Source organism: Macrotis lagotis, chromosome 6, assembly GCF_037893015.1.
Source record: "Macrotis lagotis isolate mMagLag1 chromosome 6, bilby.v1.9.chrom.fasta, whole genome shotgun sequence".
Classification (NCBI taxonomy): Eukaryota; Metazoa; Chordata; class Mammalia; order Peramelemorphia; family Peramelidae; genus Macrotis; species Macrotis lagotis.
The window spans coordinates 30,666,471-30,691,429 of NC_133663.1; the positions used below are offsets into that span (position 1 = coordinate 30,666,471).

At 50.7% G+C, this 24,959-nt stretch overlaps 1 protein-coding gene across 1 annotated transcript in view; it reads left to right on the forward strand.

Moving 5' to 3' along the window:
* PRKCI (protein kinase C iota) overlaps positions 1 to 24,959 on the forward strand; it is a 54,462-nt gene that overhangs the window by 16,244 nt on the left and 13,259 nt on the right. The window contains exons 3-10 of the mRNA XM_074190911.1: positions 10,953 to 11,042; positions 13,612 to 13,662; positions 15,277 to 15,362; positions 16,275 to 16,415; positions 19,817 to 19,871; positions 22,460 to 22,518; positions 24,334 to 24,510; positions 24,794 to 24,891. Coding sequence (XP_074047012.1) covers positions 10,953 to 11,042; positions 13,612 to 13,662; positions 15,277 to 15,362; positions 16,275 to 16,415; positions 19,817 to 19,871; positions 22,460 to 22,518; positions 24,334 to 24,510; positions 24,794 to 24,891 — 757 coding nt within the window. The remainder of the gene's footprint in view (positions 1 to 10,952; positions 11,043 to 13,611; positions 13,663 to 15,276; positions 15,363 to 16,274; positions 16,416 to 19,816; positions 19,872 to 22,459; positions 22,519 to 24,333; positions 24,511 to 24,793; positions 24,892 to 24,959) is intronic.

Here is a 24,959-nt window from a genome sequence, read left to right on the forward strand (position 1 = left end):
CTGGAGTCAGAAGGACCTGAGTTCAAATCCCACCTCAGACACTTAATAATGACCTAGCTGCGTGGCCTTGGGCAAGCCACTTAGCCCCCACTGCCTTGCAGAAACCCCAAACCCCAAAAAAACCCAGAAACTCCTTCATTATCTAAATAGATTGAGAGGTCATTTTAAAGACTCTTCATCTGCATGCCAGCCACGTGGGGGACCAGAGAGAGAGTCAGAGATAACTGAGATGATTCAAGTGATAGAAGACTCTGGGTACCCCAGGAGCTACCTGTAGGGTGCTGGGCTATTTGGAGGAGAAGCTGAGGTGGACAGAGGGAGGATCCTACACAGGCGGAGGCTCTCGGGGAGGGCGGCAGCTGTCTGGATGGAAGGTCCTGAGTTCCCAAGTCACCCCCCTCCCTTTCCAGCATTAACACCAGCTCTCGACACACTACCTTTTTGGATCTCTCTGGAACATTCTGAAACATTTTAATAACCCTAAGACAGAGTTCCAGTTGAAGGAATTCCCTTCTCTCCATTTCCATCATTTTTGTGGGGGAAGAGAGCCCCCTCCCCAGGAAACAAGCCTTTTTAAGCCCTGTGCTTCGGGCCCCTCTAATTTTGGCCAAAGCAGGCAGCCTGCATCCAGCTGACCAGGGGGATGCCAAGTCCAGGGGCACCTGCTGCCAACCCGGGCTCTGCCAGGCTCCAGTCTATTCTTGTCTGGAGCTTACCCTAGCGGGAAACCTCCCTCCTGAAGGAGGTAAACTTCCTCACCTGTGGGGCAGGCGCATGTCTGCCGGGACCCCAGCCCCTCTCAGGTCCCTGGATCCTTGTTTTCAGGAAAACCCTCAGCTGTTCTTGGAGGATTATTGTAGGATAAAATGACCAATTTCTGTTCTTCCTAAAAATGCATTTTAAAATTTCATGCCTTTCAGTTTTGAAACATTCCAGTGTGTGTGGGAGGGGGCTGGTGTCTGGACTGGGAGTGGTCTTTGAGTGTAGCTGAAAGGCCTGGAAAACCAGTCCAGGCCTTTGTCCCGCCGCATCCAAATGCCCCGGACTGAAGGCTCCCACCTCTCTCGTCTTTGGCCTCTTTGATCTCTCGGTCACGGGAGGAGGGAGCGGATGATGGGGTGGGCCTTTCTAGGTCCCAGAGGTCTCCCTGCCTGGACACAAACTGGTCCTCTGAAGAGGATTGAACTGGTCGGCCGGCACTTGAGTCTCCTCATCCCCCTGCTCTCGCCTCCAGGAGGAAGCCGCCTGGGTTTCTTCCCATTCTAAATCTGGAAGTGGAAACCAGCCCGGCCCCGGCCCTTCTTCCTCCCTGGGCTGTTTCTCGGGGTGGTCTGAGGGGACCTGGTGCCTGGAGACCACTTCCTAGTGAGATGGGGGGGGGGGCTGCAGCCAATTTTCCAGGTAAATCTGAGAAACTGTCATTAGGAAAAAGGCCAGCATCTAATTGTGAGGCTTCGTGGGAGCGTATACAGAGAGCTTAACTCTACGTAATCTTTTATAACAGATTTAAGAACGTTTATCTGGTTGGTTTTTTTGGGAAACTCATTCTGCAGATTTGTTTTGATGTGCAGGAAAAACTGGTTTACTTAATCTAAGCAAGCAGTTTAGAATAAAAATTGCTAGGTTTTTTCTCCCACCTTAAGTAAGCATTTTCATGAAAAGATAGTTCTTGTTCCAAAAAAAAAGTCTTCTAGACTATGCAACCCTTAATTCTGACTTGTGGTTATATGAGCACCGTGATGTCATACGACTGGGATAAGTCCTTGGAGGTGAACCTTCACCTCACCTCTTGGGTCTGCCAGGAGCCACTGCCCAGGATGGGAGACCCTTCTGCAGGTTTGGGATCTGGCACCTTGCTGCATCAGCGGGGAGTTCTGAAATATCTGTGTGCATGTGAATCTGTGTGTGCTCCCCAGAGAGGACCCCAGAGCAATAGAGACAGCGTCTGTCTATATCTGTGTCCATGGATGTATTTATATGTGTATCTGCATATATCTACGTGTGTGTGAATCTGTGTGTGCATGCGCTCGCACACACCCCCTTCTGACGGTTCAGACCAGGCCGAGTCTCCCTGGCTGGCTCTCCAGTGTCCCACGTCCTCGCCCTTCTTGTGTGCATTGTTCCAGCCCCCTGCCCACTTCAGTCTCTTCCCCTTCTGTTAATATTGAAAATAGCAGCGATCAGGGCACAGCTGCATTGATCTCTGCATTGATCAGCTCCACCTGGGAAGCATTTGACCAATTCTGGCTTCCTTGATCCTCACAATTGTGGTGGACAGGTGCAGTGACCCATCATTTTACAGATGAAGCTGAGGCATGTGGGGTGAAGTGACTTGCCCAGGGTCACACAGCTAAGACGCATCTGAGGCTGGATTTGACCTTGGGTCTTCTTGGTCTCCTGGGTCCCCTCTCAGATAAGGGACAGACCCTGTCTTGGGCCCCTGTGTGTGTCGGGGGTGGGGTCGGGGGGTGCTTCAGGCAGCTCTTTTGCCCTTGCCTACCCTCCCTGGAGCCCCATTCTCCATCCAGCTGGAGGCCTTGCTCCAGCCCCTGCCTCTCCCAGTTACCTTTATGTATGCTTCTGGGTCGGTGATCTCGTTGGTGTAGGTCGCTCTCGGCGAGGAGGTGATGTCTTCTCTGCGGGCGGGGGGGGGGTGGTGGTCCAGAGAGAAGGTCTGGGGCACCAGCCCCTCCAGGGTCTCACAGACAGGATGGGTCAGAGCCGGTCCATCCCCGTCTCCACAGCCCCCCTCTTAGTCACTGGATCTCAGGGGACAGATGCTGCCATTTCTGTCTTTGAGGATGATGACGGCGGTGGTTCTTGAACAATGACACACACGTCATGGCATGGGGGAGGAATAAAGGCTTGTCGGTGGGGCTCTTCTGGGAGCTGCTGGTGGGGAGGGTCTCGTTTTTGAACGCCCTGAGCAGATTTCATTTGGAAGATGACAGGAATGCCAGCTGCTCAGGCTGCGTGTCTGGGGGCTTCATGTTGGCAGGGTCTCCGCCGCTTTCTTCTTTAATCCTCACAACCACTTTACAGATGAGGATTTCAGGGAGGGATGAGCTTGATATCCCAGGACCCAGATGAGCTTAGCTTCAGGATTAGAACCCATCTCCCACTCTTTGGTGCCTCCTTGCCTCACAGACTGTCGCCTTATGGGAGTGTGGTTTTAGAGAATCTAGATATAGAAGATGTCACTTTGGGGAAGGGTCATTCCTTAAATATGAGCAGCTTTGTTGCTTTCCCCCTCATCAAGGGACTATAGCAAGTCTTTCCCCAGTTACTTTTGGTTTGGCTCATGTGCCATCTGCCCCCCTCCTATAATTGTGGCAAGGGAAGGGAGGAGCCGTGTGGCCTCACCCCGGCCTGCACCCGGGCCATCCATTTGCCAGGGTCCCTGAGGCTAACATCAGAACATCTTCTGCCAAAAAGAGCGGGACGAGAGGCCTGTGTGAGAGGTTGGGAAGTCGCCCTGTGGAAGGACGGTGGTTGTTAGCTGCCATCTGGCTCTTCTTGAGCTTGGCTTCAGTCGTGGGCTTTCTGTGCTCTGTGGCCCCCTTAGTCCTCCCGCCTCCCCCAGACTCCCTTATAACCGGCGAGGAGAGTCAGGTCCAACACTTGACGCTTGCATTGGTTGGAGAGCACGGCAGCCGTGGAGGAGGTGCATCGGAGGACCCGGAGCCCTTACTTAGAGCATCTGCTGCTCTCGGCTCAGCGCCTCATGGGGAGGCGGCTCACCACTGGCGTAGTGGAACCATCTCACCAACGTAGACGATCGTAGCCCAGGGACTGTCTGGTCTTTGATGCCGAGCCATTCGATGGACCCAGACATTGGGAACCAGCCCTTGGGATGGGGGAGAAAGCCCACAATTAAGAACGTGAGCTACACATTGGTCCCCCGGTCTTTGTTGAGAGAAGCCAAAGCTGCCCTCTCCCTCTTCTGATGGGGGACACAAACCTAAAATTACGAGGCCAGTGCGTCAGCAGGGAAGCTGGTAGACGAGGCCAGCCCCTCGTCCCTGCCCGCCTCCTCGGCTCCACTGGCATCAGCGGGCGATTGTTTCTCTCCAACTCAGGTGTGATGTGCATCCTGGCCGAGGGTGTGCTCGCTCCCCTGGGTCTGAGTGCGTGGCATTCACAATGTGCAGTCTGCGGTGTTTGCCCGTCCACATCGAGCCAGCCTCCGTCTTAGTAGAGGGCAGTCTTGGCAGCCCGAAGCACGTGACCGGCCCCGAGGGCATGCTGGGCAGGCCCTCTCCTCTCCTCTTGGGCATTCCTGTCCTGGCCCTCTCCTCTCCTCTTGGGCATTCCTGTCCTATCTGCAGCTCTTCTTCAGCCTCCGGCATCCGAACTCAGCCTTAATGCCTCCCCTCCTGACGACTGCGCTGAAGTTTGCAAGCTTGCCCCCTCCCTTCTGCCCAGGGTGGCCTTGGGGCTCGGGTCTCCTGCAGTGAAGGAAAATGCTGTTAGTTGAGCACTTTTATTCCTTCCCTGTCCCCCCAGAGACCAGGAGTTGGCTCTGGGAGCCTGGGCTGCAGACAGCACGCCTGTCCTCGCAGAGCCTGTAAATCTGTATTTTCATTCGTGAGGCTGAGGTGGAGAAGTTTCCAGAAATGCTCTGCTAAGGGGCTCACGGCTTTCTTCAGTCAACCTAGGGTGAAGGGGTCTGGCCCTTACTGATGTTGCGGTCTGAGGACACCTTGTGAGATGGGGGGTTTCTGATGGATGAGCTGGAGCTGCCCCCCCCCCCCCCCGCCATGTCCCTTCAGTCAAGTCCGAGGTATCCTGGGTTAAGAATATAGGGGATCAGTCCACCGCTGGATGCGTGATCCCCCGTGTCTGCCTCACTGACCTCACCTGTACCATGAGGCAACCACAGCACCCACCTCCCAGGGCTGTTGTGAGAGAAATGAAACACTCCATGCGGCCGGGCATCGTTGGTTAGCATTCTCACACCCTCGACAAAAGCCATCCTGCGCCATACCCACAACGATGAGGCTCGAGGGTCCTGTGTTCAGAATCCAGGAGGCAGCATTTTGGTAATAGTTCCTGTGATGATGCCCTTCATCCTCCTACCAAAGAGAGACAGGCTCCCCCCGCCACGTATGGAGACAGGTGCAGGCACGCCGGCACGGGGGACTCCGACCTTATCCTGGCGACTCCAAAGGACCAACACGCCGACGTGCTTGGGAGCCGACACTAGACTGCGGTGACTGGATGGAAATGCACAGATGGCACCCAGGCGAGGGCTGGAGAGTGGGTGCTGAGTGTCTGGCAGAGAAAGGCCTGGATTTTTTTTTTTTAATACTTCTGGAAAGGTTTAATTTATTTACTTTCGTTAGTATTGGCTCCGGAACCAGTTTCCTTTTTCCTTCTGATCTTTTTTCCCTCTCTACACGGTCAGACCTGTGTGACTAGCAACCCCTCAGAAACCCCCAGTGCCAAGGGGTCATTCTGGACCAAACCTTATCCGGGAGAAAATAGGCTGGGGGTGATGCACTTGTGAGATCATTGGTGCGAAGAGCAGGGACAAGAAAAGTGAGGTTGCGACTCATCGGTGACTTGGCCAGGGCCCCCCAGCAAGGGTCCAGCTCGACCTTCTGGTTCTGATTGTTTCCATTTTACCGGCAGACCCGCTCTGGTCCCTTTTGTCCTGCTGGTGATGGTCTTGCAGTTTGGGGCAGCCTTGCTTTTTTTTTTCATTGCTTTTGAAACACTCTGGTTGGTTTCTGGAGAAAACTTACTCCAGCGATGATGCCCCGTGTTGAAAACCCAGGCTTCTGAAGATCCTTTTCTCTAAGGGGATTCACTGGCAGTCATTGCTGTGTCTGTTTTTCAGGTGAAAAGAAAGGTATTTCTTTGTTTGCACATAGGGAAAGGAGAGATATTCCAATGAAAGATTCTCCCGAGGATCTTCTGCAAATTAATGACTGACTCGATTCCACTTCTCATACCATATTGGTCCCTGCCCTGGTCCAATTGGACTGGGGCAGTGAAGGATCCAGGAGGATCCTGAGGTGATGAAGGTGACAGTGAGGAAGAGGATGTGCTCCTGAGGATGCTGGTCCATCCATAGCTCAAGGAGGAAGAATAACCAGCGACCAGCTTCAATCTTTGTGAGACTGATTGTTGACCCTAGGCTCCGCAAGTCATAGGTGGTAGCCCAGAGGAATCTGGGTGCCACTTAACACTGCCAGCCACCTCAGAGGCCTGCGTGGTGCAGCCCGCCTGATGGTGCCTGGCTCTGGCCGGCACCCCGCTTGTCTGGCACAGGAGCCTTTGTAGCCTAGAGGACATGCAAGGGAGGGAAGGCTAACACGTCCCGGGCGCGTGGCCCCAGAGTCAGCGCCAAAGCCAGTGCAGGAGCCTGGGAGTTACTTTTTCTGGATACTTTTCTCAAAGAAGGAAGAAGGAAGGAAGGGGCTTGGCCACGAGTCTGTGGAAATGGAGGTGAGCCGGGTCTCAGACTGGATTGTCGGTGAGAGTGACGTCAGAGCTCCCCGGAGTGAGCCACACAGCCTCGGAAGAGATGAGAAGGAAACACGGCCTTCCCTGGCAGCAGCTTCAACCTAACCCGGCAAAAGAAGCTTGGAGACTGAAAAACAAAAAGTGCGTCTGCAGGAAGCCATCTGCACAGAATTATGGCCTTAGCCAAGACAGAGGAGCCCGCAAACCTCAGGCAGCTCATGGTGGGGTCCTCCCCAGAGGCCCCAGAGGCTCAACATAGAATTCACTCTAAAATTTCTACAGAGGAGGAAGATGCAATATTGTGAAGGTCTCCCCTTAGAAAATAGCTGATTGGTAGGGGAAAACGAGTCTGAAATGCTTGTGTAAAACCTGAGGAACACGAGCATTGTGGGGAAGCTGCAGAGAGGCCGGGGAACCTTCAGAAAATGGAAATGGGGGGCAGCTAGGTGGATAAAGCGCCGGCCCTGGAGTCAGGAGGACCTGGGTTCTAATCCAGTCTCAGACACTTCATAATGACCTAGCTGTGTGGCCTCGGGCAAGCCACTTAACCCCATCTGCCTTCCAAAAACCTAAAAAAAAAAATGGAAATGAATGCCGGAATGTATGAATGAGAGTGACCCCTGCCTGGGGACCGGGACCCTCAGGGCCCAGGGGCTTCAGGAGAAGATGGAGTGAAAAAGTCAGGGATTGTGGTCAGGGAGGCCCAGGCATCAAAGGAGCCCCCCGAGCTTCTCTCTGGGGCTGAGATTTTGAACTATTAGGGAAAAGTGGTTTGGCTTATTACTTTAAAAAAAAACAAAACAGGAGAACAACTGTGAAAAAAAGTCAGCTGCAGGTACTCGAGAGCTTGTTTCCTTGCAATCCTTTTGCTCTTGAGTCTATGGAAATGCCCATTTTATTTGATGTTTAGAACAAGAATTGTATAAAAAGAGAACATCAGTGACTACTGATCCATGTGTTTATCTTTTCTATATCTTTTTTAATTTTTTAGTTTTTATTTAAGGCACTGGGGTTATGTGACTTCCCCAAGGTCACATAGCTAGGTAATTTTTAAATGTCTAAGGCTGTATTTGAACTTGTGTCCCCCTGACTCAGGGGCCGGTGCTCTATCCACTGGGCCACCTAGCTGCCCCCGTTTATCTTTTCTGTGAGTCAAACGGGAGATAAAGCTGAGTGGCAGGAAGCTCTTTCAATGATCCCAAGCTGTCCCTGAAGCAAAAATTCATATTTTGGTACCCTGGTATTTTTCCAAATTGTTCCCTAAAGAAACATGGTATTAGGCGTTGGGAGAATACAATGCCCAGAAGATGGTTCTGGCCAGGAGATAGTGGCACCTTGTTGGGGGGCATCATGGGGCCCCAGCAGGGCTGACTTCCTGGTGACCCAAGAGAAACGGGTCTTTGGGCCCCTGGTCCTCAGTGGAAGCTTTGTGGAGTCTCGATGCCTCGATCTGTAGCCCTGGATCCCGGAGATCTCCCAGACCTAGAAGATGGCAGTTCCTGGCCTTCTTTTTTTTCCATTAAACAGAATTTCTTTAAATTCCAAGCAAAATGTGTTGAATTTCATCCTTTTTTGGTTTCTGCTTCTTCGTCCCTCAAGTAGTAAGAGTATTGCACTAGACACAGTGCTCTGATTTGTTCAGTCTGATTTTTTTCCCTTAAGCAGAAGAATGTTGGAACATGTCCTGAAACTTTTAGATTTTCTGTCACTCTTTCAAACATGTTTTTCAGTTTCTAACTATAGCGTGTACTTTGGTATACTGTGTGGGAAGAAGTTTTAAACTTGAGATGGAATGAATATTTTAGGACAGAAATGGAATCTGGCTCTGTCTGTGCCGCCGAGTAGGAAAAAAGCCGGCTCTGACTTGGGGGGCTCTGTGCCTTTGGGTTGGGCAGAGAGCGGGTCCAGGGAGGCCGTCTCCCAGAAGACCTCCACACTGCACTCCCCGGCTCAGGGCAGGGCCCTCCCCGGGACTTCCCACCTATTGTTTGTTGTTCTGGACCCTCCCCATTTCTCCAGCCTGTCCCCCTCAGCCCTCCAGCCCCCCTGCTGTTCAGGGTCATTCAGAGGAGACCCAGGGTCAGGGGTCCACGACCCCCGTGTTGGAGGCCCTTCTAACCTGAGACCACACAGCCAGGCTCCTTACCACGCCAAGGCGGTCGGGCTCTTCACGGTATCAAGCAGAAAGTTGCATTGCCTCAATGCTTGGCCCCCCCCCCCCATAATTCAGCTCAGCTGTATTGAGTCCTGCAACCGGACAAGTTGGTGCCCAGGACGCCCCGAGCCTGGGCCGAGGGGATGTAGATGAAACTCGATGCTGGGCTCCAGGAGCTTCCAGGCTAGCTGGTGCGATAGGCCGGGCTGGGAGTGGAGTCAGCGGCGAGGGCCGGGGGGCAGGGGCACTGGCCTGCGGGCTGTCGGTGAGGAGTTGCTCTCTTCGGCCGGGAGGTTTCCAGAGGTCTGTGAGGTCGTACCGCCCCGTCGCTGAGCCGCCACTTGGTCTGGGCTCCTGTTGTGGAGATGCATCAGTTCGCTGACCTTGTTGCCCTCGTCCCTGGGCTTCCACACCCCACAGCCAGAGTTGACTGCGGCTTCAGGCTGGCTCCCCCACTCTTTTGGGCCTCGGTCTCTCAGCACCCTGGGGTTCTCCTATTGTCCACTTTCTGACTAGCCGGCCCTGACCGCAGGTGTCTCGCGTTTCCAGTCACCTCGACCATCCTATAAACTCCCCATGTTCCACGCAGGATGTGGCATCTTTTCCCAACACCGTCCTCTCTTCCCCCTCTCCTGTTCTTGTTGAGAATGACCCCCTGCGCCGGCTTAGGGTCCCTGCCCTCTAATTTGCCCAGAGTCCATTGACCGCCTATGCAGGATCTTTCTTCTCTGACCAGGGTGCTGTGTGGGTGCCCTCTCGTCTAGACTGCTGCTGGGTCTTCCTCCGCAAACCCCGCTGTGTCTGGGGTCTCCCCTCCCTCCCATGGGGCTGGCGGCTGGCTTTTACCTGTCTTTGTATCGTTAAGGCAGTGTCTGGTATGCGTGTGGACCAACTGGAGAGCCTTCTGCTAGGCTTTGGAAACCCAGAAAGAGAAATAAATAAACCTCTGCACCCCCCTCCCCAGCTGGTCTCCTGAGATAAAATACCCATGCAGAAGTGGATCCTGGACATTTGAGATGGGTCAGGATGGGGGGGGGCTAAGAGGTCTTCTAAGAGGTGGACGTGATGGGGATGGGGGGAGTCTGGGGGAGCATTGCAGACCCAAAGTGGGCACGGGAAGGGAAGGGTGTGTGTGTGTAAGGAGGAGTGACCAGAGCTCCTGGATTGGGGAGGAGAGTCCTCTTCCTCTCCTCCTCCTCCTCCTCCTCCTCCTCCTCTCCTCCTCCTCCTCCTCCTCCTCCTCCTCTCAATCTGGGTTAACTGACCTGCCCAGGTCACATAAGTAGGAAGTGTCTGGAAGAAGAGCCTTTCCAAGGGGCAGCTAGGTGGCACAGTGGGTAGGGCACCGGCCCTGGAGTCAGGAGGACCTCAGTTCAAATCCGGCCTTACACACTTAATAATTACCTGGCTGTGTGATTTCACCCAATTGCCTTAAATAAAAAAAAAAAAATTTAAAAGCCTTCCTGAGTCCAGCATCTGAGGTGGGATTTGAGGGACTGTCAATGCCAAACAGGAATTTATATTTAATTCAGAGGTTAAAAACAAGAAGTGTAGAGATAGGAATAGGGCCTGGGGGTCCTGGAATGCCAGACACCCCAGATTAAGAAACCTTGCTCTTGATGGAGGGTCACAATTGATCTAGACCCGAAAGTCATTTCCCTTGACCCCCCCCCCCCCCCGTAACAAAATGAAGCAGGGTCTGTGATGATCAGAAACCATTTAACAGAGACCCTCTGAAGAAGGCCTCCACCTGCTCAAAATTGAATGAAGAAGAGATTAAAAAAGCAGACATGCTTGTGGTGTCATGTTTCTTGGAGGTGGTGTTTCCTTGCCGTGATAAATGTGAATCTCATACAAGAGCAAAAAAACTCAGAATATTTTATGATCGTTATTTATAATCTTAGGTTTGTGTAACTTGTGTGATATTGTGGAGAAATAAAAATCAACAGAGTTTATATCTTGTGTTTGTACATCCTATGAGATATTGGAGAAATAAAAATCATTTGTTTTTTTAATTCTTACATATAATCTTGTATTTGTGTATCCTCTGAAGCTTTAGAGAAATCGCAGTCAGTGGGTTTTGTACTTCCTATACGTGTTCTCTTATATTCGAATATCCTATGAGATGGCAAAAAAATAGAAATCCACGGGGCTCTTTATTTTTTTTTAATTGTCTGGCTTGTTTTAAACAAACCTTCTAATGAAGCTTCTCTAGAATCATCCTTAAGTCAGAAATTAAATGCTAGTTTTCTTTGAGATCTCTAGATGTTAAGGAAATTGTGGATTTTCCCCATTCACCTTTGCTTTCCTTTGTTTTCCCTTTTAGGAGACCCCTGCACTGTTTCCTCTCAGCTGGAACTAGAGGAGGCCTTCCGACTCTATGAGCTCAACAAGGACTCGGAGCTCCTGATTCATGGTAAAGGCGGGAGGGTCTCTGGCTGCCCCCCTCCCAGGTTATCCCAGCTTCTTGCTGGGGGCCACTCCACTGGTCTCATCATCCGGCTAACTTTGGTCTCTCTCCGCTGCTTCTGCCTCTGTTGCTTACAGAGGTGCCCCCGGCCTCAGCTCATTAAAGCTCTCTCAGGGTCCTGCCATCCCCCAAAGCCTCTTTGTCTAGCCCTTCTCCTTTCCACAGCCAAAGTCTGGGAAACCAGTCCTCCGCTGTCGCGGCTTCCTCCGGCTGCCTGCGGCCTCTCCTCTCGCTCATCTCTTGGGTCCCAGATTCTGCATCTTTTCGCATTCCCCTCCCTCCTCAGCCTCTCGGACCAGCCCTTTCTGGGCCCCCTCCATCTGACCGCTTCTTCTCTGTCCCTGGCTCTCTGTGGCCTTCTCACCTTCTCAGGTGGCGCTCTCTCTTGGTGACCTCGTTACTCCCCCTCCCCCCTTGTTGAATGGTCATCTCCCTGCCAGTGAAGTCCAGACCTCTCTCTGTGGAGCTCCAGGCCCACAGTACAAACTGCCCACGAGACCTGTTGAAGTTGGTGTCTCTTGGGTGGTCTGAAGGCAGCATTGTCATCTTCTCGTCAAGCCCTCTCCTTTTCCAGACTGTCCCTGTTTTGTCTTCTGGTCATTGCACCGGATGCAGCCTCGGCTCAGCCCTGCAGCCCCTTGGCCCAGCCAGCCAGCAGTTCCCGGCTCTGGGGCCTGTGTCCACCCTTCTCTCCCATTGCCTCTTCTTTTCTTACCACCAGGCTCTCATGACCTCGCCATGCAAGGGTCTTTGTCTCTGGTCTGTCCTCCCCACGGCTCTCCAGGCCATTTTCACGGAGATGGCTGCAGCAGCTGGCCATCGGCTCCAGGGGCAGATACAGACGCTAGAGGGGCGAAGGCCATTGCAGTTGGCTCTAGCCCACTTTTCCACTTTATTATTTATGTCATTCCCATTCAGCCACGCCACCATCCATCCATCCACACACACGAGAGTATTGCTCCCAGGGCGGCTAGGTGGTGCAGCGGATAGAGCACTGGCCTTGGAGTCAGGAGGACCTGAGTTCAAATCCAGCCTCAGACACTTAATAATTGCCTAGCTGTGTGGCCTTGGGCAAGTCACTTAGCCCCATTGCCTTGCCAAAAAAAAACCTAAAAAAAAAGTATTGCTTCTTGTGCCGTGAGCCTGTCCTCCCCCACCCCAGACCTTCTGCCTCCTGGGATCCTCATTTCCTGCCCAGCTCCCTTGGACGCTTTCTACTCTGTGAGGCCTTTTCCCATCACTCGCTGCCCCCTTTCCCATCCCCTGCTAGGTTGTGTGTGTGTGTGTGTGTGTGTGTGTGTGTGTGTTGGTCTTGCATCTTTATGTGGACGAATTGTCTCCTTGTGGAGGGTGAGCTCCTTGATCTCGGCTCCTGCTTGGCATTTGGCCCCATGCCTGCCTCGTAGTAGGTTTTTCATGAATGAGTGCTTGTTGAGTCTTGTTTAAACCTTCTCGAGATCTCCATCTTCCCAATTTAAAAGACCACCTGTAAATGTTTCCTTGTTTAGCCAGAAACCCATGAATTCCACGGCCTGTCTCTCCCAGTCATTTCACATTTTGTTTAGACTATGAACAGTCAACACCACCAGCAGATCATTTAATAATAGAGCAGTGTTAACGAAGCCGCAAGACAGGGCACTGCTTGTGCCCTGGGGGTGGCTGCGATGACGCAGTATCCACTCCTAGGCCTCTGCCTCAGGCCTTCCTTTCCTCCTGGTCCAAGGCCCAGCTCCCCAGAGTGCCTTTCTCCCCTTCCAGAGGCCGCGATGTGAGGCTCTTTCTTGCAAACACGCCATGCTAGACTTAGGGAGATCTGTTTGAACCAGGCTGCATTCTCTTCAGATACCCAACATCAGTTTTCTTAACATAGTTGAGAATAGACTGCTGCCTCCCAAAGTTGAGTGGCAGATTGGGCACCTTTATTTTGGGGGGGATTTAGCCCATGTTTCACTTTGGTCATAAACCTCCCCATTCTCCTTTCTAGCTTTCACTTAAACCCTGTGCTTGTTTATATTTTTGATACTAATGTGATGTTTCAATGTTAGCCAGGGTCGGACCTCTGTGCCCAGGGTCCTTCTTTCAAAAGGTTTTATATCTGTAGAGTACTTTTCCATTTGCATTCAATTCTTCCTTGTAATGAGCTACTCATCCCTTGGTATAGGATTGAAGGGGGGAGCAGGGCAGTCTGGTGAAGAGAGTGAGAATTAGAAATGTCACAGATGGCATCACAGGCCCAGGGCAAGGAATGTGATGACCCTGAAATTACTGAGTAGGTTAGTGACCTGTCCTGTCGTCGTGTCCCCGAGTACATCAGCAACTTCACGGCTCTCATCGACTAGTGTTAGAAAAGCAGCTTGTGTGAGAGGTGCTGTGTTGGCACTGCCCGGAGCTGGCTTCAGCTAGGGAGCAGATGATGCCTTCTTAGGGTGTGACGAGGAGGGCAGTTTAAATTTCATGTTTTTTACAAATACTGGCCTAATCTTAGTTTTTGCTATTTTTTGTTGCTTTCTTTCAGTATTTCCATGTGTACCAGAAAGACCTGGAATGCCATGTCCCGGAGAAGATAGTGAGTTAATGTGTTGTTATCACCTGCATCCCTGTAAAGGTTTATCTGTTGTGGGGGAGTGGTCAGTCTAATTAAGACATCTCCACCCGCCCATCAGCCTCTTTTTCTAGCCTTCCTCTGCGTAGGAGTCCCCATGTAGGAGCCCCTGTGTAGGAAGGTTGCAAGACTGTAAAGAGGAAGAGGCGGCTGGTGGGGCAGCAAGTCAAGGAGCTCCTCCGTAGAAGGGGAGGGCTGACGTCTGCTAGCACGTGTCACCCGGGTCAGCGTCAGTACAAGCTAGGGGCAGAAGGGCGAGGGAGACCCAGCGAGTACGGCATGGGGAAAGACTCGAGAGGCGGTGCCAAGCTGGGCTGAACTGAAGGGTTGGGAAGGGGAGACTTGAGATGGTTGGTCGGGGCCTCTGGAGAGAGACACTGCCGAGATTGCTGGGGGACACTGGCTGTGCCCTTGGTCTGTTTTTCTTCTAACTCCAGACCGGGCCAGGGCAGGCCTGGGATCACTTTCCAGGCACGGCCTTTAGCAGGTTAGAAGCTTTGGACCTCTCTCATCCTTTCTGCACATGGAAAGCTGGGTCCTGGAAATGTGAATGGGAAAAAAAGAAATTACATTTTTTCTTTCAAAATAATTGGTTTCCTGGATTCCTTCTCCTTCCTCACTGAACCTGACTGAGGGGCCTGTGGACTTCACCACACTGACCGCCCGAGGATCTGGGGCCCCCACACAAAGACAACGTACAGAATGCAGAGCCCACTTCTCCCTCTGAAACTTTGCTCTGTGTGCTCCGACCCCTGGTGGGCCTGAGAGCGCCTTGCCTCACGGCCCCTTCCTCACTGTGGGCATCCCCCTCAGGATACAGAAGGGCCAGGTCTGAGACATGTAATCTCACCAGGGTGGGAGACCCTCCAGACCCGTGCCTTGGGCTGAGAGAGTGAAGGAGCAGAATCAGCTTAAAGCTCCATTAATTCAAAGTCCAAGCTCGTCTGGGCTCACTAATAGTAGATTCGAAGTTGAAACAACAAAATAATTAGACCTTTTCAACTACCTTTGAGGACGCTGCTATTTATAATATCTCATCCGACGTGCCAGAGATGCCAAACAGAGAGAGACACAGCTGGTCCTCGGGGAGATGGCAGATGGTGTGAGGGAAACTGAGGAAGGAGAGGAGCACAGACTTGTCCTTGGAGGCTGAGGACAGGGAGAGCCAGAGCCCGGGCAGATGGGTCTGTCTGTCGGGGGGGGGGGGGGCTGGAGGACGTGAAGGGGCCGGACCTGTGATGGGCCGGGCAGGTGGTCTGGGCCCGGACTGTGGGAGCTGCTGGACCGGGTGCTGGCGTGGAATCCCCCCATCAGGAGCGTGGGGCTGGCTCGCTTGTCCTAGAGTTGACGGGAGTTCTGTGAGAAGACACAGGATATATCCCACATAGACGAGGCCTTTGTAGCTCTAGTCTTGGCCACGGTGTGTCCAGAAAAAGTGACGACCGGTGGCTATTGCTTCTGCAGGGGCTCCTTCTCGTGGTGTCGTCCCCCCCACCAGGCTGAGGCTCGTTCCTGGTGGTCGGCCTCAGGCTTGCCTCGTCGGCCGCCTCTCAGGTCTCTGCTCTTGTCTCTTTTCAGAGTCCATCTACCGCCGCGGTGCACGCCGCTGGAGGAAGCTCTACTGTGCCAACGGCCACACTTTCCAAGCCAAGCGGTTCAACAGGGTAATCCACTCTGGGTGACTGGGTGTGGGTTCTGTGAGCACACGTCTGCCCAGCCCTGCTCACCCCCTGCGCCGTGACTCAGACTAGATCTTTGCCCTTCTGTGGATGAAGCCGTGGCAGGCTAGGTTCTTTCTGGTCACTCCCCCTGGACCTGAAAAGGCTTGGGTGAAGTTCACAGGTCCAGGAAGGGTCCTGTTACAGATGCCACACATCCCTGGGCTTCTGGGTCTCGTCATGGGGCACTGTGTTCGCTTGCTTGGTGTCTTTTGTAATCTGACATTTTATTTGATTACTTTTCTTACGTATTCTGAGAAGGGTCCATGGGCTTGTCAGACCACCCAAGTTTGGGGGAGAGGGAGGGTCTGCAACACACCTGCTCCCTCTGCTCCTTTCTGGGGACCAGTGGTCAGCTGAGACAACTGGGCTTGAGTGACTTCTGAGTTGTCTGGTGGGGGTGCATGGGTTTTTAGGGCTTGCCATGGTTTTTTCTTTTCAAGGACTTTGCATGTTCCCACCAAGTCAGCTGTTCCTGCTGACCCTGCTCTCCAGGTGTGAAGGGCCTGACCATCCAAGGGGCATGGCCAACCCCCACGGTGGCGGCCACTCCCCTCTCATTGAAGGCTGCGTGCCTGTATTTTGTTTGCTTTCTGACTTTTTTTGTAAGGCAGTGGGGTTAAGTGGCTTGCCCAGGGCCACACAGCTATTAAGTGTCTGAGGCTGGATTTGAATTCAGCTCTATCCACTGCGCCACCTAGCCACCCCCACTGTGCCACCTAGCCACCCCAAGATGTTGCTTTTTAATCATGGGATGGTCATGTTGATTCTGGAGGAGCCTCAGCTGAGGAGGGGAGTCCACCCCTCGCGAGGAAACATCCACATCTGTCTAAATACCATTCTCTTGTCCCCTTTAAGCGAGCTCACTGCGCTATCTGCACTGACCGAATCTGGGGCCTTGGGCGCCAGGGCTACAAGTGCATCAACTGCAAGCTGCTCGTCCACAAGAAATGCCACAAGCTGGTAACCATCGAGTGCGGGCGGCACTCTCTGCCCCCGGTAAGATGTGGAGCCTTGCTTTGTGGGGGTAGGTAGCTGCTGGGCGGGGGATATTGTGTGTGTGTGTGTGTGTGTGTGTGTGTGTGTGTGTGTGTGTGTGTGTCTGTGTGTGTCTGTGTGTGTCTGTGTGATTATGTGTCTGTCTATGTGTTTGCATATCTGTGTGTATGTCTGTCTGTGTCTATGTTTGTGCCTGTTGGTATGTCTGTTTCTTGTGTGTATGTGTATCTATGTGTCTACCTGTATCTATGTCTCTTGGTGTGTCTATGTGTCTCTGTATTTATGTCTGTCTGTGCATTATGTGTGTGTCTGTTTAAGTCTGTCTTTTGGTATGTCTGTGTCTTGTGTGTGTGTGTCTGCCTATCTGTGTCTATGTGTGTGTCTGTGTTTGTACTTGTTGGTGTGTGTGTGTATCTGTCTGTGTTTGTCTATCTGTGTCTGTCTCTTGGTGTACCTGTTTACGTGAGCCTTGTTGATATGTCTATGTCATTTGTGTATGTGTGTGTCCATCTGTCTATGTGACTGTGTGTTTCTATGTGTCTGCCTATCTGTGTCTATGTCTTTGTGTGCCTGTTTATGTCTATGTCTCTTGATATGTCTGTGTTGTGTGTGTGTGTGTGTGTGTGTCTGTGTGACTATCTGCCTATCTATTTCTGTGTGTGTCTTTTGGTATGTCTGTGTCTGTGCCTATGTGTGTTTGTCTTTGTGACTGTCTGTCTTTGTGTCTGCCTATCTGTCTGTGTGTGTCTGTTGGTATGTCTTTGTCTTGTGTGTGTGTGTGTGTGTGTGTGTGTGTCTGTCTATGTGTCTATGTCTCTTGGTGTGCCTGTGTTTATGTGCCTGTTGGTATGTCTGTGTCGTGTGTGTGTGTGTGTGTGTGTGTGTGTGTGTGTGTGTGTGTGTGTCTGTCTATGTGTCTATGTCTCTTGGTGTGCCTGTGTTTATGTGCCTGTTGGTATGTCTGTGTCGTGTGTGTGTGTGTGTGTGTGTCTGTCTGTCTGTCTGTCTGTCTGTCTGTCTGTCTATTGTGACTGTATGTGTGTGTATCTTTGTGTCTATCTGTGTCTATGTCTCTTGGTAGTGTCTGTGCATGCCTGTTGGTATGTCTGTCTTTTGTGTGTATGTGTGTGTCTGTGTCTATGTGTCTCTCTGTGTGTCTGTGTATGTCTTTGTGTTTATGTTTATATTGGTGTGTCTGTGTTGGTGTGTGTGTGTGTGTGTGTCTATCTGTCTTTCTTTGTGTGTCTGTCTGTGTGTATGTGTCTATGTGTGTGTATGTGTTTATGCCTGTGTATGTGTCTCTGTATCTGTGTCTATGTATGTGTAGATTTATATCAGTGTGTTTGTGGCTATGTCTGTGTGTGCGTATGTGTGTGTGTGTCTGTGTGTGGGGGCACATATGCTTGGACACACACACTAAGATGCCCTGACTCTAGGTCTGAGAGCCCCCCAGTAGTGTTAGTTGATGAGAGGAATTTAATTTTCACTAAATCTAGGGTTTCCAGGTAGAGAGGTCTTTAGACTCGTGCTTTTCCAGAATGGGTTGTGGCTCAGCCTACAATCCCAGCAGAGCAGCCTGTGCCTTGGCACTGGGTCACTGGGCCAGAGGTGTGTCCAGCCCACTCTCTGTTGGCACCATTAGGTTCCTGAACTCAGGAAGAAGGACTGGTGGCTTTTCTTCATTGCTGTGGAATAAGCACTTATTGATTATTGAAAAGTCTTTGCCTTAGGTTTATATTTGTGGCTGTTTTAGCTTTTAAAAATCTATAAGATAGATGTGTGCGTGAAGAGACTATTATAAGAATACTTGATGTCCATATGGAACATTCTTGTATATTTGAAACTAAAGACCAAAATAATAATGCCATGAACAATTACATAAAATGCTACAGCGCTACAGTGTAAGCTGCCTTTGGTTCTTCCTAGTCTTAAATGATCATTTCTCCTTTTGTATGTATGTGATGGAACACTATTGTGCTATTAGAAACCAGGAGGGATGGGAATTCAGGGAAGCCTGGAGGGATTTGCATGAACTGATGCTGAGTGAGATGAGCAGAACAGTTAAGCCATTTCCAATTTTTTACCAGTACAAACAGGACTGGCAAACAGCAGTATTTTAAAAGTATTTTCTGCATCCCAAAGTACAATGGCAAAGAAGCTATTCTTTCCCTCAAAGAGCCGGCATCCCAGTAGGCTGGCGGCGCATCTAAATGATACGATTAAAGACAGAATGACGACGGGGTCCCAGTAGAGGTCACAAGCTCAGAGCATCCTGCTGCAGGAGGCAGTGCTGCGTGAGCTGAGGGCAGGAGGTGGTGAAGGAGAGCTGCGGTGGCATCTGTGTCCTCGAAGACGTGGGAGGAGTGAGGGAAGGCTGGGGTCTTTGGAGGAAGAGAGTGATACCTGACCAAGTCATTCAGGATTTGGAATATGTGGTCTAAATATCCAAGAAGTCATACCAATAGGCTAAAGCATCAGGCTAAAGATGGGAGACTTTCCTTGATTTTCTCTCGGTTTCCTTAATCTTGGGTTTTCAGGGCAGTGTTTCTTTGAGTGGAAGCAGGTGGGTGAGGGGCTGACGGGGCAAGGTAGAGCAGACTTGGGAAGGGAGCGCTCGGTGGCAGTGATATCTGGGAGAGGCTGAAAATGCTTTTAACTCGTCAGTTGGAGATCAGAGGGGCTTCAGCGATATTGAGTCAGGTGGGGAAACTGAGGCCCAGAGAGTTGAAGCCAGTTACCCCAAGGTCACATAGGTAGAAAGAGCCAGACTTCAAGCTCAGGCTGCTGCTTCCCCTCCCGCAAGCAGCCTCTGTCGAGGCTGGGGGCTCGTGTGAAGAAGACGGTCCAAAGTTTTCATTTCCCAGAGAGGCAACTTTAAAGATTCCGTCACAAGTCTGCAAATTCACATTGACTTCTTTTTTTAAAAATTTAATTAAATTAATTTAATTTAATTTAATATTGGTTTTTTATTAATAATATTTCCCAATATTGTCTAGTACAACCAAAACCTCACACAGTGCTCTATGCTTTCATTGGTTAAGCTGCCTCCAACGTTGGGACGTTCCTTTTAAAAGCAAGTAATAGAACTGGTAAGAACCCAAAGCTTCTAAGCTAATGTTATTCTTACCTTTTTGCCAGCCAGATACTTAACACATCACATTGACTTCTTATACAGCACCAGAAGGAGCTGTAGCTACCTTCTTAGCTTTCAGATGAGGTACCATGACCTCATCCTGGGGACAGCCTCTAGCTTCATACAGTCAGACCATCTGAAGGTAGCAGTCCTGCCTGCAATCATCTGATGTCGCAGCCATATTCTCCAATTTAGTTTTAATATTTTCGAGCTGCTAGAAATGTTTGTCACAACGTAAGTCTCTGAACCTGTTGAAATCTTTACCCAGGAACCAGGAATGCCCGGTGACCAGACCTCTGTGCATTCAGACAACGTTGAGACAGGTAAGACTCAGTCCAGGTCCTCCAATCAGGGAAATGAGAAGCTTGCCGGGACAAGGCCGGAGTGGACCTAGGGGAGGGAATTATCTATTTGACCTCTGAATTTGAATACATTTGAATAACTTTGAGATTTCCCATTGGAATAAGGAATCAGGAAACTGAAGCCAAGAACTGTGGCCCTGGGGCCTTGCCAGGAGAGCCTTACTCTCAGCCTGTGTCTGTAATCCAGGATCCTTGCATGCCTGTACTCTTAGAGAATCACTTCTGGCCAACCAGCACAGGGTTTTGGATTGAGAAGAGGGCATCCCATTATCTAAGAGGGAGAGGGCAGGAGAGGGCATCCCATTATGTAAGAGTGAGAGGGCAGGAGAGGGCATCCCATTATCTAAGAGTGAGAGGGCAGGAGAGGGCATCCCATTATCTAAGAGTGAGAAGCCCATATTGGCCACTTTGTAATTCCTCACTTTGCACATCTTCCTACCCTCCAGAGCCACATTCAAAAGACAGTTTCCATATGCCCTCATGGAAATCCCTTCTGCAAGTTTATCATATTTTGATGATCCTCTTGTGATAGGACCTGGAAGCTGTCCAAGTCCCCAATATTCCTCCTAAACTGTGATACCCAAACTGAACACAACACTCCCAGTATGTTGTGACCAAAGCAAAGAACGTGAGGATTCTCCTCCTTACCCCTGAGAACTAGACACCTCCCCTATCACAGCCCCAAATAGGGTTCGCTTTCTTTTTTTTTTAATTTAATTTTTCACTTTTTTTTGAGGGGTTCACTTTCTTGGGCATCATGTCCCATAGTCCTGTCTTTGGGTACACGAAAACCCTCCCAACTTTAGATTTCCTCATGAGCCTTCATTGTTATTGCTCAGTCGTTTTTCAGTTGTTTGTGGCGTCATTTGGGCTTTTCTTGGCAGAGATACTGGAGTGGTTTGCCATTTCCTTCTCCAGTTTAATTTATAGATGAGGAGATTGAGGCAAGGGTCACAAAGTGAGGGAGTGTCTGAGACCAGATTTGAACTCCGGAAGAGGAGTCTGTCCTGGCTCTCCCTCTACTCTGCCACTCAGCTGCTCCTTTTTGAGTCTTACTTCAAACCTCTTCTTATTTTTAAATTAACACCATCAACAACCATTTATTTTCTCTCCCTTTCTTTTTCCTTCCACTTGGGCAAAAAGAAAAAAAAGAAAACCAAAACACTTGTCATATCTTTTTCACATAAACTTTTTAGCCATGCCTCCCCAGCTCATACCCTGCTATCACTGGAATTTCATTAGTTCAATGAACACTCCATCTAATTGAATCTTTTCCCAAAAAATTTTGACTCTGTCATTCAGTGTGTTTGTCACTCCCAGTTTCTGAACATCTCCTACGTATGTTAGCAGTGTCTTCAGCCTTGTCCCTGATAAAGATGCTTAGCGGCTACAGACGCCCTCCTGGGTGACCTGGAACCATCTGTGGAGCAGCCCCTTCTTCGAGTCGTCCCTGCTTAGTTCTTGTCAAGCCCCCACATGTCCTTCCTCCTTCGGTGCTTTTGTTTACATCTAGGTGACAGATCTTGTCCCTTTGTCTACCCATCTGTCAGCACCGTCAGCAGGAGGAAGTGGAGTTGGTCTGGTATGATCTGTTTTTGACAAAACCGCACTGACTCCCTGTGGCAGCTGGTCCTCACTTCCTGTGCTGGAGGTGCTAGGAGTTTTCAAGGAATCCCAGTCCAGTTTGGTGACCTTGGGTGTGCCCACCCTACTCTTCCTTTAGGTCCTCCTGCTGCTTTTTGTGATGGTTCAGAGATGGCCGATGTGGCTCTGGACTGATGGGAAGCATCTTCCAGATGGTGTTGGGATAAAGCTTATCTGCTTGATGACTTCCTTCCTTAGGGTGTCCCAGTGCCCTCCGTCCCCAGAGGAGTCCAAGGAGTTTTAGCTTCTCTCTGACCCCTTTCATCCTCCATTCCCTCCCTCCTGCCCCCCCAAATATCCACGAAAGACAAACTGGGTATTGACCAGCTTCGGATGAGCTAATGTGTCCAACACCACTTTGGGGGATCCCTGCTTCCATCTTCCTCGTGTGTCTTATTTGAAGCTAAATTGGTTTAATCTTTCTTGTATCCTCAGGAGACTCCCTTCTCCTCCCCACTGAAATTGTCTGAGTGTGCTCAAAATTTCCATCTTGGGGGGGGGGTCTCCCCAGCTCATCCTCCTGGACTGTCTTCCATTGTAAAATTTGGGTCCCTGGAATCCTCATTCCTTCCTGTTAGGCCCCCATCATTTCCACCCACCCCAACTGACAGTTCCTCTTTGTTAGTGAGATTCTGACTCAGAATAGAAGGCCCGCTCCCTGGTTCCTCACCCACGCAGGGGGAAATGATCATCATGACAAGGCAAGAAGCTGTGGCGGAGAGGTGTCAGCACAGCAGCGAGCCCTGTCGATGAAGGGCACGGGCCGATAGGCACGTGGAAATGAGAGATGGTCGACCTAGTGGGCATTAGGGCTGCCTTCGTTACATCTCGAGAGATGGGTCCTTTATGTTTCAGTCACTCACTGCCTTCTCTCTCCAATTTTATGCTGTCTTTTTTCCTTCTAGTGATTCCATATAACCCTTCAAGTCATGAGAGTTTGGACCATGTTGGTGAAGAAAAGGAGGTAAATAAATCACTTGGCCCATTGTAGCTGACACGTCTGTTGACCAGCAATAGATTTCCTGAGGGCGGATCATGGCATCATCCGAGATGCACAGGAGCTGGGGGTCAGAAAGTGGGGATGCTGAGTCTGTTTCTCCTGAGGGGCCTGTGGACCTGGGCCCGGCCCTTCCTTTCTGGGCTCTCATGCTCTCTCACACGAGGGCTGTGGAGTAGGTCATTTCTGAGGACACTTTCAGCTCTAGAATTATAGTGCTCTCTACTTGCCTTCAGTGGGGGATTTTCTTCCAGGAGGATGGTGGTGGAGCTGCCTGTGCTCATTTTTTTTTTTTTTTTTAATTTAAGGCAATGGGGTTAAGTGGCTTGCCCAAGGTCTCACAGCTAGGCAATTATTAAGTTTCTGAGGTCAGATTTGAATTCAGGTCCTCCTGACTCCAGGGCCGGTGCTTTATTCACTCTGCCACCTAGCTGCCCCTGCCTGAGCTCATTTTAAAACTTAGTGAGCTTCCGTCATTTCTCAGTGACCCTGTCTCCCAGGAAAACTTGCCTCATAGTGAAGAAGAATATGTTAAATAGGAAGCAGCCATCCTTGGGAGCATTTGGGTAGGCCCGGCCTGCTCCCTGCTGGGAGAAGGCTTCCCTCGGCAGGCCCCTGAGGTCAAGCCGGGACCCCCAGGCACAGCATCATTCAAACCTCCGCTACTTTTTAGTGACTTTTGCTTGGGTTCCCTTCTCCTTTCTCAGGTTTCCCCAATGCCACCTTGCTATCGTTTCTCATGGTGCGCTCCAAAGTCTGTGGTACTTCTGTTCTTCTTATCTCACAGTTTGTTCAGATATTCCTTGGGCTTGGGAGGGTTTTCCTGTTTTTTGCTCCCTTCTATTTCAGTGCTCCTTTTTCTTATTATGACTTAACTGGAAGGGGAGAAGGGTATGTACCGACAGACAATCCCAGTCAAAGTCGGCTGACTCCCCCCCCCCCCCCATAGCAAACATCCCCGTTTTCTGATGAATTTGCATCAGATGGTTGCCTAGTGATCCTTGCTAAGATAATATTAGGTTTTCTATTCACTGGGAAAAAAATAAATAATCAAATTCCTGTTTGTAGAAAAGTATCTCAGATTTAGAAAAATTCTAGCCTTTTCTAAAACAATTTCAGCTTAACATTTGTATTTCATGTGGTAAAGCTGTCGTGTTGTGGTAAGTGCTGTTGGGAGATGAAAGAGTCCATTAGGACATATTTTTTAATCTAGTTTATTATTAAAAAGCTAACATAGAAACTTAAAAAAGAAGTGAAAAGTGATTTCCTGGCAATACTGTTTCATTTCCTTAGCACCCACTTCCTCCTTAACCTTTTCAGGTTTCTGTTGCCAGCGGGTCAAAAAGCTGCCTTCTCGAAGGCCCTAATTGCTAATAATTGCCCAGTTTCAAGTGGTTAGAGCCGGCTAATTGCTGGCTGCCCCAGGGAGGCTGCTCGAGCCCGGGCTGCATCTGATGAAGCTGCCGGCCCTTTCCCGAGAGAGCTGCCCTCCTCTCCACCAGACCCCGAGCACCCCAGGGATCGCCCGGCCAGATGAAAATGTGATAGGAAAATAAAACTATGATCTGAAGGGATCGAGGATCAGCAAGCCTCTGTCTGGCTCCTCCACAGATGGCTTCCAGATTGGCGCTCTTCCTTCTGTCTTTGCTGGTCCTTTATCCTTGAACCTCAGGGTGGTGGATGTAGTGGCTCCGGCCTCAGGAGGGTCTTTCTACCGAGGTGTTTCTGAGGGGGCTCTCCAGCCATTGCATTTTTTTTTAAGCATGATATTCCCAATTACAGGCAATGAATACTCGGGACAGTGGCAAAGCTTCATCCAGTTTGGGTCTTCCAGATTTCGATCTGCTCCGTGTAATTGGGAGGGGGAGCTACGCCAAAGTGCTGCTGGTGCGACTGAAAAAAACCGAGCGTATCTACGCCATGAAGGTCGTGAAGAAGGAGCTGGTCAATGATGATGAGGTGAGTGGCTTCCCAGGCCTTGTGTAGGTGGACCGGTCAGAGCTGCTGGCCGAGCTTGCTCTGCCCCGCTCCCTTTCCTTGGGATGTCCGGGGTTCCAAGACGCTTCCCCCTTGAGCTCCTCTTGGCAGAGGCCCCTGGCTGTCAGCACCTGGTCTCAGTGGGGAGTTGAATCACTAAAGATTGTTGTCTCACCTGCGTCTTGAACAAGATGAGAATTGCTTTTTTTCTTTTGAGAATGTTGATGAGAGTGAGACCGAAGGTCTGGGGTTTGCTCCTTTACAGGACATCGACTGGGTGCAGACGGAGAAGCACGTCTTCGAACAGGCCTCCAACCACCCCTTCCTCGTGGGCCTGCACTCCTGCTTCCAGACAGAAAGCAGGTACGTGAGCCAAGGTGGGGCAGGAGGGCCACAGGGCAAGCATCGCCAGGCCCCAGCCCCCGTGCTGC